We start from the raw sequence: 19,747 nt of genomic DNA, 5'->3' as shown, positions 1-19,747 counted from the left end.
AAGTCTTTCTAAATTTATTAAACCTATGTGATGTTTAATACTTGCAAAAAGACATCTTGGACTAGTGTCCTGGCTGATGGAACTAATATTTTTAGTTTGAGAGTGCGGATGTGACTTGATCTGTAATTATTGCAGGTGGGATAATGAGGAGCGGAATTGGTGGAGCGGTGGGATGTGTGGAAGTGGGAAGTTTCAGCTAAAATTGTTAGCCAGAGTCATAGTGGCATATGCCACTGGAAACAAGTTTTGACTGGTTTAACTGGTTATTTAATGTAGTTGAAGAAAGGCTTGTTGTTATCCCTGGTACTGGTATACTGGTAGATACTCTAAATCCACAACTAATGTTGCAGTCACTGATAGTATGCTTAAGGGTCTTACTAAATAATTTTAGAACTTTATAGGAGGAAGAAGGTATATATTTTAATAAAGTCATGAGTTTTTTTTTTCTGTAGAATTGTTTTTTATGAGTGGGGAGTAAGTCCCAATTCTTGTGTCAGATGGTGAAAGCCTTTTTAATGCATTTGTGAGGGAATACATTTTTAGGCATATACAGAAGGAAGGGGATGGAGGTCTGGCTTGATGATTGGGGGAGATTGGGGGGGCTAACACATTATTTAAAAAATGTATTTTACATTTCCATAGTTTCAGCTTTCATTTCAAGTTATTACAGGTATCTGTAAGCCTGCAGCTTCATGTTAAACCTAGAAACAACTTGAATTTATTGGCTTTAATCCAACAGTTTATAGACTAGACAAGCTTTTGTTCAAGTTTCTTTTAAGTGCAGACTTTCAAGGCTGCTGTACACTGAGCAACAGCTTAAGATCAGCTGTCCCAGTGTGAAAATTGAAACTGAGATAAAGGAGTGCTGTTTACATATTGTTTTTGGCAGGGGGGAAAATTCAGTTACTAGATAGTAAGTACACTGCCTGTATGCCAGCCAAGAAGAATTTTGAGAAATCTGAAAGAAAATCAGTCAGAAAATTAGAATAGAACACTATCTGAGAAGGATTCTGCAGCTGTTCAGCTTTGATTCAAGAGATGGCTTCCAGTAATTTAGAGGAAAAAATAAACCTAATGCACTAGCTGGTGATTAAAATAAATGAAACTTTGAAGGAAAATATCAACTCAAATAACAAAAGGCTGGAAAAAATAGAGGCTGTACCTAGCTTTTCAGTTGGACTGAAAAAACTGCAAAAATCTGAAACTGAAATAAAGAAAAAGCTGGCGGAATATTAAGCTTCTCAAAGAGCGATGTTTCAAAAAGCGGTGGAGTTAGAAGATAGAGCATGCAGAGAGCTTGAGATGTTCTGCTGTACCAGAGAAACTGGAAGAAATAGATTAATTTTTATGGGAGCAGCACAAATAAATAACTGAAATGGACTACTGTTCCACATCAAGATTTGTTAATTGAAAGGGCACATCGAGTCTATGCTTCAAACCTGGCCATAAGAAAGCAGCCAAGAACCATATTAGTAAAGATGCATTAATACCAGCAGAAAGAGCTGATATCGACACAACTGTTGCAGAAGGGAAAAGTATTTATTAAATTGGAGACAGCAGAGTGTTTGTGAAAGATGATTATTCACTGTACACCAGGCAGAAGAGAAGCAGATGTATCCTAGCAATCCGGGAATGTCAAGAGGTAGGTGTGAGATTCAAGCTTCTATATCCAGCTATTTTGAGAGTCTTTTTTTCCTGGAAGATCAGAGACATTTTTGATGCAGCACAAGCTAAAGAGGAGGTAAATTGTCTGTCAAAAACTGAGCCATCAAAAAGAAGGGGACTTTGTGTCTCATTCTTCTGACATTAAAATTCATAGAGATACTTTGCCAGTGAAACTTTTTCCAATATTCCAAAGGGAAATGCTTTAAAGAAAAAAAAGCACAAGAGTTGACTTGGAAGAATCAGGAGTACCTTGGACTTGAACTTGAGTCTGGTGTTGGGAGAGGGAAATGAAGAGGAGGAAGACAATGAATACTGAAATTAGTGACTAAATGGGAAACTATAAAGCTTTAATCACATTTGTGAAATATGGCTTTGCAAGAAATTGGCTGAAAGACTGGACTTTTGTTGATTCTGTTAAATTTGTGGGTAGACCTCCCATTGTCGTTACTTTTTCCCCTTTTTAGTGTCATTCTAAACATTGTCACAACCATTTTTGTTTTAGTATTTGTATAAAACATTTCAAGATATAAATGTTGCATATAGTTAAGTGATTTTGTGTAGTCACTGATATTTTAAATGTGTGTGTGTGTGTGTGTGGGGGGGTCTTTTCAGCGACTGTATGTATTAAAGATATTACATTAGACCAGTACTTTTTTTAGTTGTAAGAAATATAGGCTTTACAGTATAGCAAGAGAGAAAAAAAGCTGCATTAAAGCAAGTTTAATGTACATATCCAGTGATCATGGATTGCTGGGGTGGAAGTGAAGTGTAACAGTGCACAGATTTATGTTATATGTAGAATTAAACAATTTTCTCTAATTTTTGGTAGGGTGAAAGTCTAGGTTAATGCCCTTGGCTTAAGCTATAAACAAGTGCTTTTTGTAAGCAAGTTGGCTTGAAAAATAAGACAAAATTATGAAAGCCATAAAAATGTAAGTATCTTATATCTGCAAAGATATTAGCGTGTTTGTTTTCCATTAGCAAATGTTCAGTGGGAATCAAGAAGTCTGCAGTTGAAGGCAGTTGTGCCTTCTGACTGAGTAAAAATTGCAAAGATTCATTGCTGACTGTATTTACATGGAGACAAGTTTTCTGCAGTTGCAAATAATTTATCTTGAGAGTTCAGAACATTCTTTGGTGAGGGAAAGCAAAATTCAAAGGTATTTTAGAAAGCAGTTCAGTGAAAAATAAAGTTTGAAATTATGGAAAATGAATAAGAGCAGCTTCCCCTAGCTGCACTAATACTTTAGTGCATTTCATAGAACATTGTACAGTTTAGTTTTAGTTAAAGTTAGCTAGAGCACTTTTCCTTAGGGCTAAAAGTTAATGTCTTCTGAAAGCATACAAGCTGTTTTTTTTTTTTTTTACATCTGGAGGGGAACAGAGATGCTGATTGTTGCTTGTTCTTTTATAAGAGAGAGAACAGGCTGTACCAGATGCTTTAGCATGGGTAACCTTAATTTTTAGGTTGGTCAAATACCTGTGGGTACAACTTTCTTTTTGTGACATATGTTCCTACCTAGATGGTTAAACTTAACTTTTGAAGATATACATTGTGTTGTGTTTCTTGTAAGTTAATAGTGGATGGGGTGTTCTGAAAACTTATTTAGTTTCTTGTTTGAGTTTTTTCATTAAAACAAAAAGTCTTGAAAAATGTAACACAAGATCAGATGAAGATGATAAGAAACAACTTTATAAAAGACCAGCCTGCCAAACATTAGTGTGTGCATGTAACACAAAAGCTAGAAATACATATTCAAAAGAACTGCCATGTATAATTGGTGGGAACAATAGTTTTTTATCATATTGTCTTTCCTATCCATATTACTTTGGAACATAAATGGCCTTACAGGTATAGACAAAGGAAAGAGTACTGAATTATATTAAGAAATGCAGAGTGCAAACGGTACTGCAGGAGATGCATTTAGAAAGAAATGAGCATATGAATTTGACAAAGGACTTCATCATGGATGTCAGCAGAATATTAGTGACTGAGGAAAAGGGGAGTGATTATACTAATTGCTAGAAGGGCTGTAAGAGTGACAGAAGTGGGGGAAAAGACAGTAATGATAATTTGTGGTAGTAAGGGATTGTTGACGAGGGAGGAAGAATATGCTGGCATGTATTTGTATTCCACAAAAAACTGCTATTATGGAGCGTAAGAAAATTATGGGAGAAATCAGCTTTCATCAGGGAATATTACTTATAAGTGGGAAATGGAACTTGATTTGCCATTGTGAGGCATTGAGGGGGGACCTGGATGGGAAAATATAACAAGAGTGTAAATTTCTGAAGAAATGTATGAAGTGTAAGGAAGATATGAATTCAGTAGTAGGAACTTGTACAGAATGTACATATAATTCTCCAAGGTACAGTAATTGGGCTACACTAGATGAAAAAATTGTTTCACAGAAACATTTGCATTTAATTGAAAGCTTTCACACATATCCAATAACTATTTCAGACCATACACCAGTAAAAACTAAGATACAAATACAGGGCAGTGAAGTAAAAATGACCATGGTGCTTTTTCACCTACCTGTTAAAAAGAGAAGAATTTAAGGAATGTGTGGTGGAAATTATTCAAGAGAACTTGGGGACAATAAAAATATCTTCAGAAGTCATAGCTTGTGAGTGGGATAAAATGGAAATGGAATGTAAAAAATGGATAGAAATACAAGAAAAAGATGCGTTTAAGAAGTAACCATAATTACTTATAGGTGCTTTCCAAGTTTAAAGTATTGCAGAGTAAGGGAATTTTATAGTAGAAGAAGCGGCACAAATGCAGTGTGCTAAAGAGAAAATAAGGTAGTATCTGGATAATATGGATGAGTTTAGAAAGATTGTTCTTATACAACTATTTATTGATAATAACTCCAGAGCACAAAAACTTCCAGCACAATGACTTGAGCAACAGAAAGTAAAAAGGGTTGTTGTCATACTTGGGGAGCTTATAACAAGAAAAATAACCCAGTGATATTGGAGATATTTTGGAATTTTTATGAAAATTTGTATAAAGCAGAGAAATATGGAAATCAACAAAGAGCACAAATGGATACATTTATGCAAGACTTAATTATGCCAATGTTAGAGGTAGATGAGGCTCAACAACTAACAGTTAAGATTGGAGGGGATGAGAGAAAAACAGTGATATATAATCAATTTTCAGAAAAGTCTCAAGGAAAAGATGTCCTGTCCTGTTACTCCTGTGTAAGTTTAGAAGTTGGGGGAGGGAAGTGATAAAGATCTGGAAGATTTTCAACAGAATTTTAAAAGGCGGGGAAGCATCAGCATCTTGGAAGAAAGCTGTTGTGGCTGTATTACGTAAGGATGATAAAGACTCATTTCACTTTTAAACTATGATTATAAAGTGCTTTTGCTAGCTGAAACAATGTAAATGTGTTGTCAAAACTAATAGCTATGGGTCAATGTGATTATTTGTGAAGGGAAGATAAAGATTTGACAACATTAATAGAACAGTGATGATCCAGAGGGAAGCAAAGTGCAAGAAAATACTGTTATTTTTGGTGGGTCTTGATGCAGAGAAAGCTTTTGATTAAGCTCAGGTGAAGCCACGGTGGCGCAGCGGTTAGCATTGTCGTCTCACAGCAAGAGGATCTCCAGTTTGTTTCTCAGCTGGAGCGCCTTCTGTGTGGAGTCTGCATGTCCTCCCCACGGTTGAGTGATGTTTAAAGACATGCAGGTAGTTGCGTGCGTGAATGGGTGTGCCTTCATTGAAGGTTGGGCATCGGGCTTACACCTCGGCACTGTAAAAATCTACTGCCAATAATAAGTGGACCGGCATTCCCCTGTGGCGACCCCTAATCAGACAAAGCTGAAAGTGGAAGCATTTTCATTTCCTGATACAGTAATAAGGTTAATTAGAAGGGTATATGAAGGACTGGATGCAAGAGTTAAAGTTGGAAAGTTCTTCTCTGATGCATTGTATTTGAAGAGAGGACACACGGACCTATGCTGGGATGTCCTCTTTCCCCTTTGTTTGCTTTATATTTAGAGCCATTGCCAAAGCAAATAAGGGACTCAAATGCAAGGATATAATATATATAGAAATCAAGGAAATTTGGCCTTATTTGCAGATTGTTTTGTACCTGATAAATCCAGAAAAGGGCATCCTCAGTGTTGTGGAACATTCTGAAGGAGTTTCCAGGTCTCTTTCAGGATGTGTAATTAATATAGCCATAAATGATATATCCACACACAAATTGGTTCCGCAAAACCCATGTTTATGGAACACAATAAGATGAAGTATTTAGGAGTACAGATTAAAAAGGCTTCTGTTATGGCAGCTAAGGATATGTGAGAAGAGACTAAAAAGATATTACAAAAACTTAGAAATTGAAAGTTCTTGGTTATGGATGTGGATAGCAAGATGCAAGCAGTAAAACATGTTTAATCCCTTTTGTTTTATATATGGGGCAGGCATATTTTATCAACTAGAAGTTATGGACAGTAATTTTATAAAGAGTTGAAGGAACTTATTTGGAAGGGGAAGAGGATAAGAGTCAAGTGGTATAAGTTGATTCTCCCAATAGACAGGTCATTTAAGATTACTTGATTGAAGGGATATTTTAGAGCTGTACAGTTAAGGCTGATGTACATAACACAAGCAGAAGGTTATAATTCAAAATGGAAAAGAATGATTATGAAGTGGGGGGGATATTATATACATAAAGTAGCAGAAAGTATTCTAACAACTATCAGAAAGATGTGTGGCAAAACGACACTGCAAAAACTGCTTGAATAAGAAGTCCTTTATTCGAAAAAATACTGAAAGAACTTTTCATGCTTAAGTAATATTATGCAAAAATGTTTTTATGTATGTACCTTTAAGGAAGGATGATTTATCTTAACTTAATTAATTGATTGACTATAACAGGAGTATTTAAATTGAATTGCTAGCCTTTCTGTAAATACGTCTGAGGAAGCAGTGGGATACACTGTGAAAGCACTTACATTTTTCTTGTGTTTTATTCAGTATTTTTTTGAATAATAGGACTTCTTATTCAAGCAGTTTTTGCAGTGCCGTTGTTTTGTCACACACCTTTCTGCTGGATTTAATCTGTATTTACTTGGGTGTGTCCAGAATTAATCCGGTTTCACCGGTGAGTTGTTTTTTTATTCTAAGAACTATGTCAACACAAGGATGGAGAAAGGAGACTTTACCAATAGGGGTGAGTGCAAGTAGGGTACAGAAAAGAGGCAAGAGGGAGATGGGATTTACTGGAGAAAACTAGCAGAGGAATAAAGGTATTGGGAGCAAATAAATAGAGCAAGGAGAGGCCAAGAAGACATTTGGACTGCAAGGAAGAGAATGCCTTCCCTACCAGCATTGATGTCAGAGTGCAGGCAAAGAGAAAGGGATAAGGGAATCAATGGAGTTTAGCTGAATCTAGAACAGAAGCCACTGTTAAAGGAGGATAATTAGTATGGCATATAAAATATTGCATGAGAACTGTAAGAGTTGATCAAAGGTGGTTTAAGATTGGGAAGAAAGACTGAAAAAGCAATTTACAAGCTAATAATGAGAGGACAATATATATGGCTCCCAAGTACGTGACAAAGTCCAGAAGTTTTAGGATTTTTGCTTGGCAATATTTGCATATGCATTTTTATTCCTCAAGCAGACTTCAGAGAAATTTTCCTTAAGTAAATGGTAAATTTTGGAGATGTGATTTGGGAAGAAAAAGTAACTGGGAACGTGTTTTGGGAGTGTAATGAGTTGGCAGACTTTAAAAATTCCGTCAGAAATATTGGGTGAGCAAATGCCTAGCATATGTTTTTTTTTCAGTATTATCTGGGATGCAGTCAGAGTTACCTAGCCATACATAGTAAAGCCTTGTTAAATTTAATTCTGTTGGCTGCCAAAAAGCAATTGCTAGAAAACGGGAATCCAAATTCTAAACCAACTGTATTTGAAGTATTGAGGATCTTTAGAAAGGGAAAGAACAAATTACATTAAAATAAATAGAAATTGTGGGAACAGTACATGCAGAATCATGTTGAGGAGGAGTGAGGTTTAAGAGAAGTCAGGAATTTAGCAATTGTTGTGATGTGGTACTGATTATACATCACATATGTTTTCTTTCTTTGTAATTCTGTATGTAAATGGAAAATGTTAATATAATTTGTTTTTTTCTGTTTCTTGCATACACTGTTGGAAACTCCTGGTGTTCTGGCTGAAGTGTGACTCTCAAACAATCTGGAAATGTATTGCTGATTGTTAAGTATATTTCTTGGCATTTTAACCTTTCAGAGTTTTGCATTGTCTTAATTTTGCCTGACTGAATTATTTTATCTATTTTCTGGCATTGTTTTATGTTTCTCATCTGTCCTGAAACAGTTTTTTCCCCTCCCATCCTATTCTTGTAGTGTTATTATAGTTGGTGGCTTTGCAGTTGCCTGCTCCTACTGTAAATTTGATCTGGGACACCCCTCCCAGTCTGGTGTTCACTCTACTTAATACAGAGAGAACATTTGAGAAGGCCAACCCACTTTTAGGTTCTTAACCTTGAATGTTTCTTCTGCTCCTTCCTCTCTCCTTACACTTCACTAAAAAAACTGCACTTTATTTTGCTTTTGCCTCTTCTTAAAAGTACTCAATTGTATTTATTCTGCTGCATTTATTACTGCTTGGTAGTAGCCTGATTAAATTGTAACTTATTCTAAGCCTTTTGATTTAAGCACTTGGGCTTCAGACCAGTTGTTTTACATTAAGAAGATTTGTGGTCTGCACTGTTGTGGCAGGACAGGTAGCTTACATCCTTCAAAGTTGGGAATTGCTGATTGAAGGCACAGTGTCTGTTATTCTAAAAGTGTATTAGTTCTGGTTTAAGCACTTGGGCTTCAGGCAAGTTATTTTACATTAAGAAGGTTTGTGGTCTGCACTCTTGTGGGAGGAGAGGTTAGATTCTGCCCTTCTGAGCTGGGAATTTCTGGTTAAAGGATTATTGTGCCTGCTTATTCGAACTGTTTCTTTCTGAAATTGGTGCGTCTTGTTTGCTGTAGCATAAACTAGATACAGGCATGCTGAATCTAGCTTTGTTTGTATATCTTGAGCACTAATCCAGGCCATCTTTTTTGGAGAAGGTTCCCCTGCACCACCCTAGTGGCAGGAGTGTGCAGTTAGAACTTGTCTGATTGAAGACTGTTGGAACAGGGCTCAGTTTTGAGCTTTATTGGTTAATTGGGTAATTTGTTTAAATCAATTTGCTCGTTTTCTTTTGTTATATAAAAGAAATTGCATTTTATTCATCTGCTTTTACTGTATTTGTGTTTCTTCCTACTTTATTGCATTTATTCTGCTGCATTTATTACTGCTTGTTAGTAGCCTGATTAAATTGTAACCGTTATTCTAAGCCTTTAGTTGAAGCACTTGGGCTTCAGACCAGTTGTTTTACATTAAGGTTTGTGGTCTGCAATGTTGTGGCAGGACAGGTAGCTTACATCCTTCTAAGTTGGGAGTTGCTGACTGAAGGCTTTAGAGTCTGTTATTCTAAAAGTGTGTTAGTTCTTATTTAAGCACTTGGGCTTCGAGCCAGTTATTTTACATTAAGAAGGTTTGTGGTCTGCACTCTTGTGGGAGGAGAGAGTAGATTCTGCCCTTCTGAGCTGGGAGTTTCTGGTTAAAGGCTTTTATTGTGCCTGCTTATTTGAACTGTTTCTTTCTGAAATTGGTATGCCTTGTTTGCTGTAGCATAGACTAAATTCAGACCTGCTGAATCTAACTTTGTTTGTATAACTTGAGCACTAATCCAGACCTTCTTTTTTTGGAGAAGGTTCCCCTGCACCCTAGTGGCAGGAGTGTGCAGTTAGAACTTGTCTGATCGAAGACTGCTGGAATGGGGCTCAGTTTTTAGTTTTTTATTGGCTAATTTGTTTAAATCAGTTTGCTCATTTGCTACTGTTATATTAAAAAAAAAAAACTTTATGCATCGTCGCTTAGCTAGGGCTAAACTATTCCCGGCGCCATAAAGTCTGCTGTTCAAATTTTCACTTAGAACTAGCTAGTTTTTTAGTTTTAGCACTCAAATCTGTTTCTTTGAGCTCAGCACTAGGCAGGTACGACCCTAGCCCTGAGTAGCATCTTGCCATCACCCAGAATGATATCACAGTACAAGGACAAAATGATTGACTTCAACAACTGGCTAAGCTTCTGGAGTCATTCTAAGGGGATCCAGTATCTGTCTGCCTGGGATGACATGATCGACAGACCACGATGCTTTGCCAGAGATGGCCTGCACCTGTCACCCTTGAGATTCAGGATACTGGCTAAGGCTCTTGCCACTCCTATAGTGCCTTTTTTAGGCAAGGTTCAAATTACAAATTCACCATCGTAACAGGTACAAGCAAGCACAATCTGAGGGTAATGCTACTCAATGCTAGAAGTCTAAATCTCAAAATGCATTCACTCGAGGCACTCCTTAAAATGGAGAACATCGACATCTGTGCAGTGACGGAGACCTGGTTCAAGGCTCCAGAGAGCACCCCTGCATTACCAGGCTATTATTCATACCACACCTTTCGGCCACCTAACCTGGACGAAAACACTAAAGGCGGAGGGGTGTTCATATTCATTAAGGATATCCACACCTACAGGCTAGTTGCTCAGCATAATGCATGAAAGATTATCCAAGTGCAACTAACTCTGGGTGCAACTAACTATGGGCAAGACTGCAGTCCAAATTGTAACTTGCTACAGATCTCCCACCATACCCCAGGATTCCCACTCCTCATTTCTTGATACACTGGAAAATATTAGGGTACAACCCAACACCCTAATAATGGTTGATTTCAACTACCATACCATTAACTGGGAAAACTACTCGTGTACCAACTCTTTTACTCAATGTTTTCTGGAATTCATAAATTCCAGTGCCTTGGATCAGCTTATCCACACCCCCACCAGGGGCAGCAATATCTTAGACCTGGTCATTACCAACATGGGCGGCTGGTGTTCTACACCAGTGGTCAATTCCTTGTTGGTCAGATCTGACCACAAGCTAATCACCCTAGACATCCACACAACCCAACCCCCATTATGGAAACCACCGTAAAACATTTCTCCAAAGCCAACTTCATGCTTTTTAAGACAGAAGTGGCTAACTTCACAACACTCATGCAGATGGACAATAGAGGTACGACTGCTGAACCCTACACAAATGCACTTTATAAGCACTTACACAAGTGCATAGATTGTGCTATCCCTAACAGAACCAAAATGTTATCCTCCAAAATAAGGAAGCCAATTTGGTGGTCCCCTGCCATAAACAAACTATACAATAGAAGAAAGAAACTGTTGCAAAAAAAAAAGAGTCAAATCCCATGATTGGAGGAATTTCCTGGTCAGCCTCAGTAAGAAGCTGAGATCCCTCATAAAGTCATCCAAAGCTAGTTACGAAAATAAAATTGCCACCGATTCTAAAGACAACCACAAAGCATTCTATAGCTGTGTCAAGAATCTCAATGGCAACACTCAGATCTGCTCTGAGTTACAGCACAATGGCACTAAATATACAGAACCAACTGATATTGCCAACATCCTGGCAGATAGGTTCAGTGCTAACTCCCCCCACCCCTCACCCCCTAAAGGGCCCATCTCTATACCGGAAGAATGCAAAGTTCCTGTAATCACGGCTGCACAGGTAAAAACCGCACTCTCCAAAGCCAAGAACACAGCATCCATGGGACCTGACAACATCCCAGGCTGCGTTCTACATGAACTACAGAATGAACTGGCACCCCACCTAAGCACCATGTTCAATCATAGCCTCACCTCAGACTTTGTGCCCACTGAATGGCGTACAGCAATGGTTATCCCACTCCACAACGGGGGAGCCACCACGGACCCCGGGAACTACCGCCCCATTAGCCTAAAGAGTCTGGCCTGCAAGGCCATGGGACGTATCATCATGGAGCTTATAAACAAAGACATTAGTAATCTCCAAACTCTGGACCCCACCCAGTTCGGGTTTGTAAAAGGCAGATCATGTCTCCTAAACCTGATAGACTTCTTTGAAGCAGTCACCAAAGCTGTCGGCGAAGGTAAGGTGGTTCACACAGCCTTTCTAGATCTTGCCAAGGCTTTTGACACCATCCCCCACTTTGGAATTATAGATAAACTCACTAAATTAGGTATAAATCCCTATGTCACGAGATGGGTTGCCAACTGGTTCGCTGACAGAACCCACACTGTGAAAGTTGCAGACTCCAAATCCAACTTCAGACCAGTGACGTACCACAGGGTTCAGTCCTGGGTCCTCTCCTGTTTGGTATCGACTTTTCTGAAGTACAGGCTAACACAGAAGGCCTTCGGCTAATGAAGTTCTCAGATGGCTGCAAACTAGGAGCCATAATTGAAACTCCTAACTATGTGGGCATCCTACAAAAGGGCCTCACTGAGACAGATGCCTGGTTTCAAAGCTATGGCCTCAAGCTCAATGCCAAAAAGTGCATTGTCATCCCCTTTGGTAAAATCTCTGTACCCATGAGTTACCACATAGGTGGTAGTCTACTTAACACCGAAAGTGTGATAAGAGACCTTGGGACACAGGTGGACAGTAGTCTCTCCTTTGATAATCACATTGCCACAGTAGTTAGGAAATCCTTCTACGTGGCACATCTCCTCACAAAAGGTTTCTCATCCAGCAAAAAAGAGGTAATTGTTCCTGTCTACTTGTCACTTATTAGACCCATTATAGAGTATAACGCCCCTTTTGGTATGTACCTCACAAGACATCTACAACAACTGGAAAGGCCGCAGAAATACCTCACAAAGAGGATTACCGGCCTCAAACAGATGTCCTATGCAGACCATCTCAGAAAACTCCAGCTTTACTCTGTCGCATATCGCCTACTCAGAGGCGATCTCTGCCTAACATACAAAGCTGTGTCAAACCCAGAGCTGTTGGACATGCTCCACTTAAAGAAATCCCAATCCCTCCGAGCTGCACGCTGTATGGACCTATACCTTGTCACCACAATAAACAGAACATGCTGGAGAGATAGAGTCCTGTCCCAGAGACTTTCCGTACTCTGGAACAAACTACCGATCTATATCAAACAAAGCTCCTTATTAGCACTCTTCAAGAAAAAATTGGATGGGAAATAGGAAATTCACCCCGGGGATCACCTCTGTGGCTCTGCTCGACAAGGGCACAGGAAAATAAATTTCTTGGATGGCGAAAGCCAGGGTACTTTTTTGGCTAGGCTTGTATAGGCCCTAGGGCCAATTGCCTAGTACCTACCTATGAACCTGTGTATGTCTGCCTTTGTCTTAAGTGAAGTGTTTAAAAAAAGGATTATTCTCTCAGGTTACCTGGGGGGTAAAAAGTTTCTTTCTAGTGCTAGAAACAGTGGCAAGTGGAGATTTAACCTGGAGATCATTCACTTAAATCATTTTCCAAAAGAAAATTCAAAATGCTGATGTTATAAAAACTGCCTCTTTTGAGGCTTGTTGCCTTTCTTAGCCAAAGGCATTCATAAACAAAGGATATTGCTAGTTTCTCCGATTTCATGGATGACTCTTACCAAGTTTTGTGCCTACCATTTTTCTTCTTTGCTTTGCTACAGCAAAACACATTTCATCTGTGGGTTTATTCATAAAAAGTTTAGCTTTATGTGATTTACTGTTAGTACTCTATTCATCTTATTGACTGCGGTGGTGGTGCTGCGGTAGTGTTGTCGCCTCACAGTTAGACGTTGCCCGTTCGATTCTCAGTTAGAGCGTCTTCTGTGTGGCGACATGCGTGAATGGGCGTTCCTTCGTTGAAGGTTGTGCGTTAGGCCTGGCAAGACAGCACGTCAAAATCTACTGCCAATCATTAGCGGACCTGAGTTCCTCTGTGGCGACCCCTAACCGGGAAAAGCTGAAAGAAACAAACTCTGTTCATCTTATTGTTGTTGTATATGTTTGTTTTTTCAAAATCAGTGTTTCATCTTTTTTTGTACTGGAGATTTTTATCCCTAGATCTCCACTGAAAATAAAGCTTCTCAGCAGGAGATATTGAATTAATAAATGTAAATATGTGTATTAATTAAAAGTCATATGTACTGGCAATATGAAGATAAAACTTGCATAACTATTCCAAGGTCATTCAAGCAGACTAAGATGCAGCCAAGACCAATTTAAAATATACATTCCAGTTCCTTAGTTCTGTTACACAGAGCCAAATACATAATTCCCTTTTTACAGAAAAAAAGTATTTCATCAGGTTATTTTAGTTATCTTTTCCACAGCAAAAGTAACTAAACCATCACTTCCACCTGTAAAGGACACTGATACTAACCCAGTCAACAAAACATAAATAAAAGTAGGACCTTTATTAAAAATATGCCAATCCCTCGCATTCAGAAAACATAACGACTCAAAAAGCTTAGTTCAACAGTGTTTATCTACATTTGAATTTTTTTACATTAATATTGTTAAAATATGGTTTATGTAAACTATTTTGGGAGAAATTGGGTCTCCTGTAATGAGAACAAGAGCCATAGCTGAAGAAAATGGGGGTGGGGGGGTGGGGAACTGAGCACATAGCTCAAAAAAATAACTAAAGAAGAAAAAAATAGTACACTTGTGTGATGACAGAAGACAAGGCAGTAGATGTTATGTTTACAGCAGACATTTGTAAGTGTATAATAAAGATGTATATGAGGTAGGAGAGGAAAAGATGGAGTTAAAATGAAAGAGTTTTTTTTTTTCCAAGGATTATTTTGAGGAGAGGAAGAGCAGCAGATTTGTGCTGCTGCTCCTGTTGGATAGGGGAACAGCAGTTTATACAGCCAGAACTCTTGTTAGTTGTGCCAAAAGCTTTTTCCTCTGTGTTTGTGCTAGAGAATTCAAGGACAGTTTCTGAACTAAGAAAAAACAATAAAAGTGATTGTTTTGAGGAATGGACATAAGGAGCATCCCAAAGAAAGGTGGCGATCTAGAAGCATTTTCATGGATTAGGGAGATGATATCTATCCTGTATGGACATCACAGGAAGATGTTTGAATGATGTGACATCAGTACTACTGAGTCCACTGCTGCTGCTATTCAACATGTGCTTGCAGACAGGGTGGTAGAAGATAATAGAATACTGCCATGGTCGTGCCTTTGTGCACAATGCAGGAAAATTCCTGGTACTATCTTCTGGCCATTCATTTTGGGAAGACTGATATAAAGGGGGCTAGGAAGAAGTTTAACATAAAATGTTCTTTTAGGATCCTAGATGGCTAGAAATGCTATTCTTAGGGCATCATTACAATAATCACATCATATTAAAACAAGTTAGGTGCAGTCTCTGGATTTAAGTAAAAATTTGATTTAGTGTCTGAGAATTGATTGGTCAGAAACTGACTGTTGGTCTTGACCTCTTTAGCCTAGAAAAGAGGAGATATTCAGTGGTGAGCCTGGAATGTCATATAGTTTCCAGATTCTTTTTAAAAAAATTGGGAAGAAAGCAGAACCCATTAGTGGGTGTTTGAGTGTGGCAGTTTGGTCTGAAGTGGCTTTGGTACTATTCACAGATTGGGTAGTGAATAATAAGAAAGGACTACCAGTGGAAGTTGTAATATTCTTATTGACTTAGAGGGCTCAAAAATTGGTGAAGAGAAAAGGACCAGCAGAGATGGTAGCTGGAGGAGTAGTTGTATGAATATTATCTACATATCTTTGGATTGACTTGATGGGTAGAAGTTGTCTTCCACATTCAGTTAAATTACATCCAAGTGTGCTTTTTTATTTTACTTACTGTATTAGCATAATAATAAAATCTTGTTCACACATAGCATTTCTAAATAATGTAGTCAAATGTAATCTCAAAAATATGGTATTTCTTTGTTTTCAGGATAGCTATCAGTCTTTGAGTTTGCTGTTTGTGTCAGGCTAATTGTCTTGTATACTTTCTCTTGTGTAGGAATAACTTCTTAAGGCTATGTGTTTTAAAGGTAACACAGCAAAGTGAAAAACATCTGGAAAAGATTCTGAATGTAGATGAGTTTGTGAAGAGGATTTTTTCTGTCATTCACAGTAATGATCCTGTGGCCAGAGCCATGACACTCCGGTAAGTACAAATAAGTTTCATTACTTATCCATGGAGATAAAGCTTGAAATTGCAGACTGCTGCTGTGTGAAGTGTGCCCCAACCAAAGGGGCCCTGTGCAAAGCTCCTGTCAGAAATCTTTAGGCCTGCCTCATAAGGATGGAAATTCCACCTCAGCTAAACAATATATCACAGATAAGCCACCTCCACCCAGCATGGCCTTTGAACACCTGTAAGTGTTTGACAAACTGCAGGTAAGGCCACTTAAATGAGATTTGAACTACACTTGAATGTGTGTGTGCGTCTGTGTGCGTCTGTGTGCGTCTGTGTGCGTCTGTGTGTGTCTGTGTGTGTCTGTGTGTGTCTGTGTGTGTGCGTATGTGCTTGCGTGTGTGTGTTTGTTTGTTTGCGCGCCAGCATGCTGGTATTTCCTTCCAGCTTCTTCCCCCATTCATTTACTCTGAGGAATTGCAATGCAGTTTTGATATTTTCGTACAATGCAAAGTTTTAGATACACTTTCTTGAACTTTTGTTGCACATGTGCTTCTTGTGTTTACATACCAGATGACTTTTGGGACAGATTTTAAAAATTGTCTTGGGAAGGCTTTTACTTGACCCAGCGATTTAAAGCTTGTAAGATTTTACCTTGAATTGAACAGTGTATATGTTGGTAGTTTAGCTCTGTGTGTGTACAGCAGATGAAGTCTGTCTGCTAGAAGTTTGTAGTGTGCTGTTCAACTCCTGTTACAAATGTTGGATCATTGTCTTTTTGTTTTTAGGAGGTGAGCAGACTTTCAAAATCACACAGAGACTACTACTTTTGACTTCATGTTAAGGGGTTTGCAGGTATTGTGGCATTTGGATTGTGGGGGAGCCTGTAATAGGAATGCTTTTGTTTCAAAATGTCCATAAATTATAATAGGAAGGGACTCAGAAAACTTGGCATTAATTGGCGTAACTGATGCATAATATTGCTTAGAACTAGCAGCTACATGGACCTGCTGCCTGAGGACATGTTTTAAGGAAAGTTTGCAATTTTTGCTAAAATGTCTTTGTGGAACTTCTCCAAATGTTGGAATGCCTTTGCCTTAGTGATTGTGAGGTATGATCTAAAGCTGTTGATTTTCAAAACTGCTTTGATTGATCTGGAACTCATAGACTTTTCAGTATGATGTTGGAGTAATGAATAAGCATGGCTAATGCACTGCAGGTTCTGTGGAAACTTAGATAAACTGTACAGTTTTGCCAGGAGGATCCCCTGTGAGCTGTCTTTTCAGAGCCCTTATAATTTCATATTTTCTCCTTTCTTTCATTGCTTCCATCCCTCTTCCTCCCATTACCCCATGTTCTTTCCCATTTTGGCATTATTTCTTTCATCTCTTACCATCAGAAATAAATAACTCTGATTATTTTTTTTCTTGGTATTTTGCCTTTTACAACTCTTCCCATCCATCACAAGGGCTGCACTCCTTCCTTGTTCTTTATTCTCACTTGTATCTTAATAATGTATTTTGTGTTTTCTTCAGTTCTTTGGATATTTATCTCTGTAGCTTTATTCTGGTCTTCTGCAAACCCTTTCTGTTTAATTTTATTTTTTGTCCCTTTTCAATTAAAACATTTATAACCATCTTATTAAGCATTACTGGCTGTTTTTTCCCTTTCTGGGGTTCTTTCTCTTTATGCAATCATGCGTACCTTTCCTTTCATCCTGCTTTGTGTACTCCCAACAGCTCTTCTCATGCAGCTAATTGTTACTGTTTTCATTGCTGAGGTTTACTATGTTTCCTTGTCTCTCAAAATGTACTGCTGTAAAGACTGAAATCTCCGTAGTAGTTGTATGTCCCTTTTTGTAACCTGGATTATACATCTTATTGAGCCCAATTCCAAAAGACTTGCTCTTAGTGTAAGTGACTACTTACTCTGCGATCAGGTCTTTGGAATCAGGCCTCTGGGGTAAGCCTCTTTATACATAGATCTTACACTGATGTAAGTCACTTATATTGAGAGCAAGTATTTCGGAATCAGGGCAGACTTACATTAAGAGCAAATCTTTTGGAATTTGGCCCATTGTGGCATTATACCTATTGACAAGTGCTTTCAGTTTTGTCCTTCTTAACCCTCATTTTTTAATGAAGTTGATCCTGACCCATAGTTAGCCTTACATGTCATTCACACACCTCCCTTCTGCACTCCTTTAATCCTTCTACAGATCCTTTCTACCAATCCCATTTGTATCCTTTGGCTGGATGAGGGACTCTTCACCCTACCCCAACTGCTCAAGAAGTCAGTCTTGTGACATAATCACAATCAGGAGAAAGAGGAGACCGTGAGGAATAGTGGATGGACAAGAAGAGCCATTGTGTAGTGGCAGTCAGTTAGAAATGCTATCACCGTAGAAGTAATGTGCAGTGATTAAGACATCATGCGACTCCCCCCCCCCCCCCCGATGATTTGGGTGGCTAATGAGACCCCTGCTCTCTACCAGAGGATGCACAGGCAGTGAATCCTTTCCCACCCTCTAACAGGATGGGAGAATAGGTTGTGTGTCACTTCATACCGTCTGCTCCTCCTGGCTGGCCCTTCTGTTATCAGAATTCTTTCCTGAATTGTGATCACTTGCAGTAAAAGAGAGGCTTTGCCTTTGCACCATTGGATCAGCAACCCCCGCCGACTTGTTAGGACTGTGTCATATGTATTCCTTTCCTGATGGTGGCACTTTATTCTCCATCCTAGCCTTTTCCTTCGTATTGCAAGTGATGCTGCTTGCCCCTTAACCCCTAGCAAGTTAATTTTGCTATAGTCACCCTTTTCCTTCCTTGTTCAACTTTTGATACTCATTGAATATTATTCCAACCTCCGAAGTTCTTCGTGTTTCACTGTTGCAGTCATTACATTTGGATAATCTGCTTGCAGGTTGCCCTCAGTCGGCCTGATTAACAAAGTCTTGGGTCCTGCGTCAGTTGCTGTCTCTTCTTCCATGAGGTCAGGTCGTCAGGGATATAAAACATGCAATCGACGCCATTACATCAGTCTTTCTTGCCATGCAGTGCCCGAAGCAGAAGCAGTTTTCAAGTGCCGGTCGGCCGACTCCTGAAATTTTCATTTTCGAGTTTCAGAACCGAAGTCTTCAACTTAAAACTAAGTACCCCATTGGGGAAACTTTTTCTTGCTCCTTACCGATGTCAGTAAAAGTTAATAATTGCATTACTATGGAAAGCAAATACCTCATAAAGATTTTCATTCGTACTGTATTCCTTGCCTAGGCCCTGACCACGACGTACCTTGCTGTCAGATGTTCTTCGTCTTCCCTTGCTGCAGTCCTGACAATTGGGTATAGTCCGCGTCCCAGTCGGCCCGAATACCAGAGTATAAGGCACGCGTCGGTCATGGCTTTAGACCGACGCCAGGCGAGAGGGGTACTATGACCATGACCGACGCCATTTCCTCATTTTTTTTTTTTTTTGCCAGGATTATCATACATTGTGTATACCTTGTTTAGGGCCTGATTGTTGGTTGCCGCTCTTGTGCTAGATTTAATAAGCGCACTATTAAGAGGAGGCTTGATTGTGCTAGGTTAGTGTTTGGGAAACAGTGAAGTCTATGGAGTCTCAGGCAGATACTTTACTGTTACAGGATGTGCCCTCTCAGGAAGTAGGCCAGGCTGAGGGGCTTCTCAGGTAACTGTTCTTCCCTCTCTTCCCAAGGTAGTTAGGGCCTCTCCTTCTGTTTCCAGAGCTTCTTTTAGAGGAAGGCCAAGTTCAGCTTCTGTAGGGGCTTCTCCTATCTGTGCCTAAGAAACATATGCTTAAAATGGCTGAAGATTTGATTACTCTGATTAGAGGTTCTATGCCCCCACCTGATAAGAGGCCTAGGGTGGAACAGGAGTTTGATAGTTTTGAACAGTGTTCACAGGCTTCAGAGTCTTCTGTGGAAGACTTGCAAGAGTTTCCTGCTTATTCTGATTCTGATGTGGATGATTCCACTCCTTCAGCCTTTCATCTTGAGGATTTTTCATTTTCAGATACTGTTCACTCCCTGAG

The 19,747-nt window shown here is 39.1% G+C and overlaps 1 protein-coding gene across 2 annotated transcripts in view; it reads left to right on the top strand.

The window, feature by feature from the left end:
• The window catches only part of INTS7 (integrator complex subunit 7), a 1,158,789-nt gene that overhangs the window by 124,964 nt on the left and 1,014,078 nt on the right, over positions 1 to 19,747 (top strand). For both annotated transcript variants that reach the window (XM_044075076.1, XM_044075075.1), the window contains exon 3: positions 15,582 to 15,728. In XM_044075076.1, coding sequence (XP_043931011.1) covers positions 15,582 to 15,728 — 147 coding nt within the window. The remainder of the gene's footprint in view (positions 1 to 15,581; positions 15,729 to 19,747) is intronic.

This window comes from Protopterus annectens, chromosome 6.part0 (assembly GCF_019279795.1).
Source record: "Protopterus annectens isolate FY-2018-M chromosome 6.part0, PAN1.0, whole genome shotgun sequence".
In the NCBI taxonomy this organism is placed as follows: Eukaryota; Metazoa; Chordata; order Ceratodontiformes; family Protopteridae; genus Protopterus; species Protopterus annectens.
The sequence above is the reverse complement of the archived record's forward strand: the minus strand, read 5'-3'. Positions and strand labels throughout refer to the sequence as shown.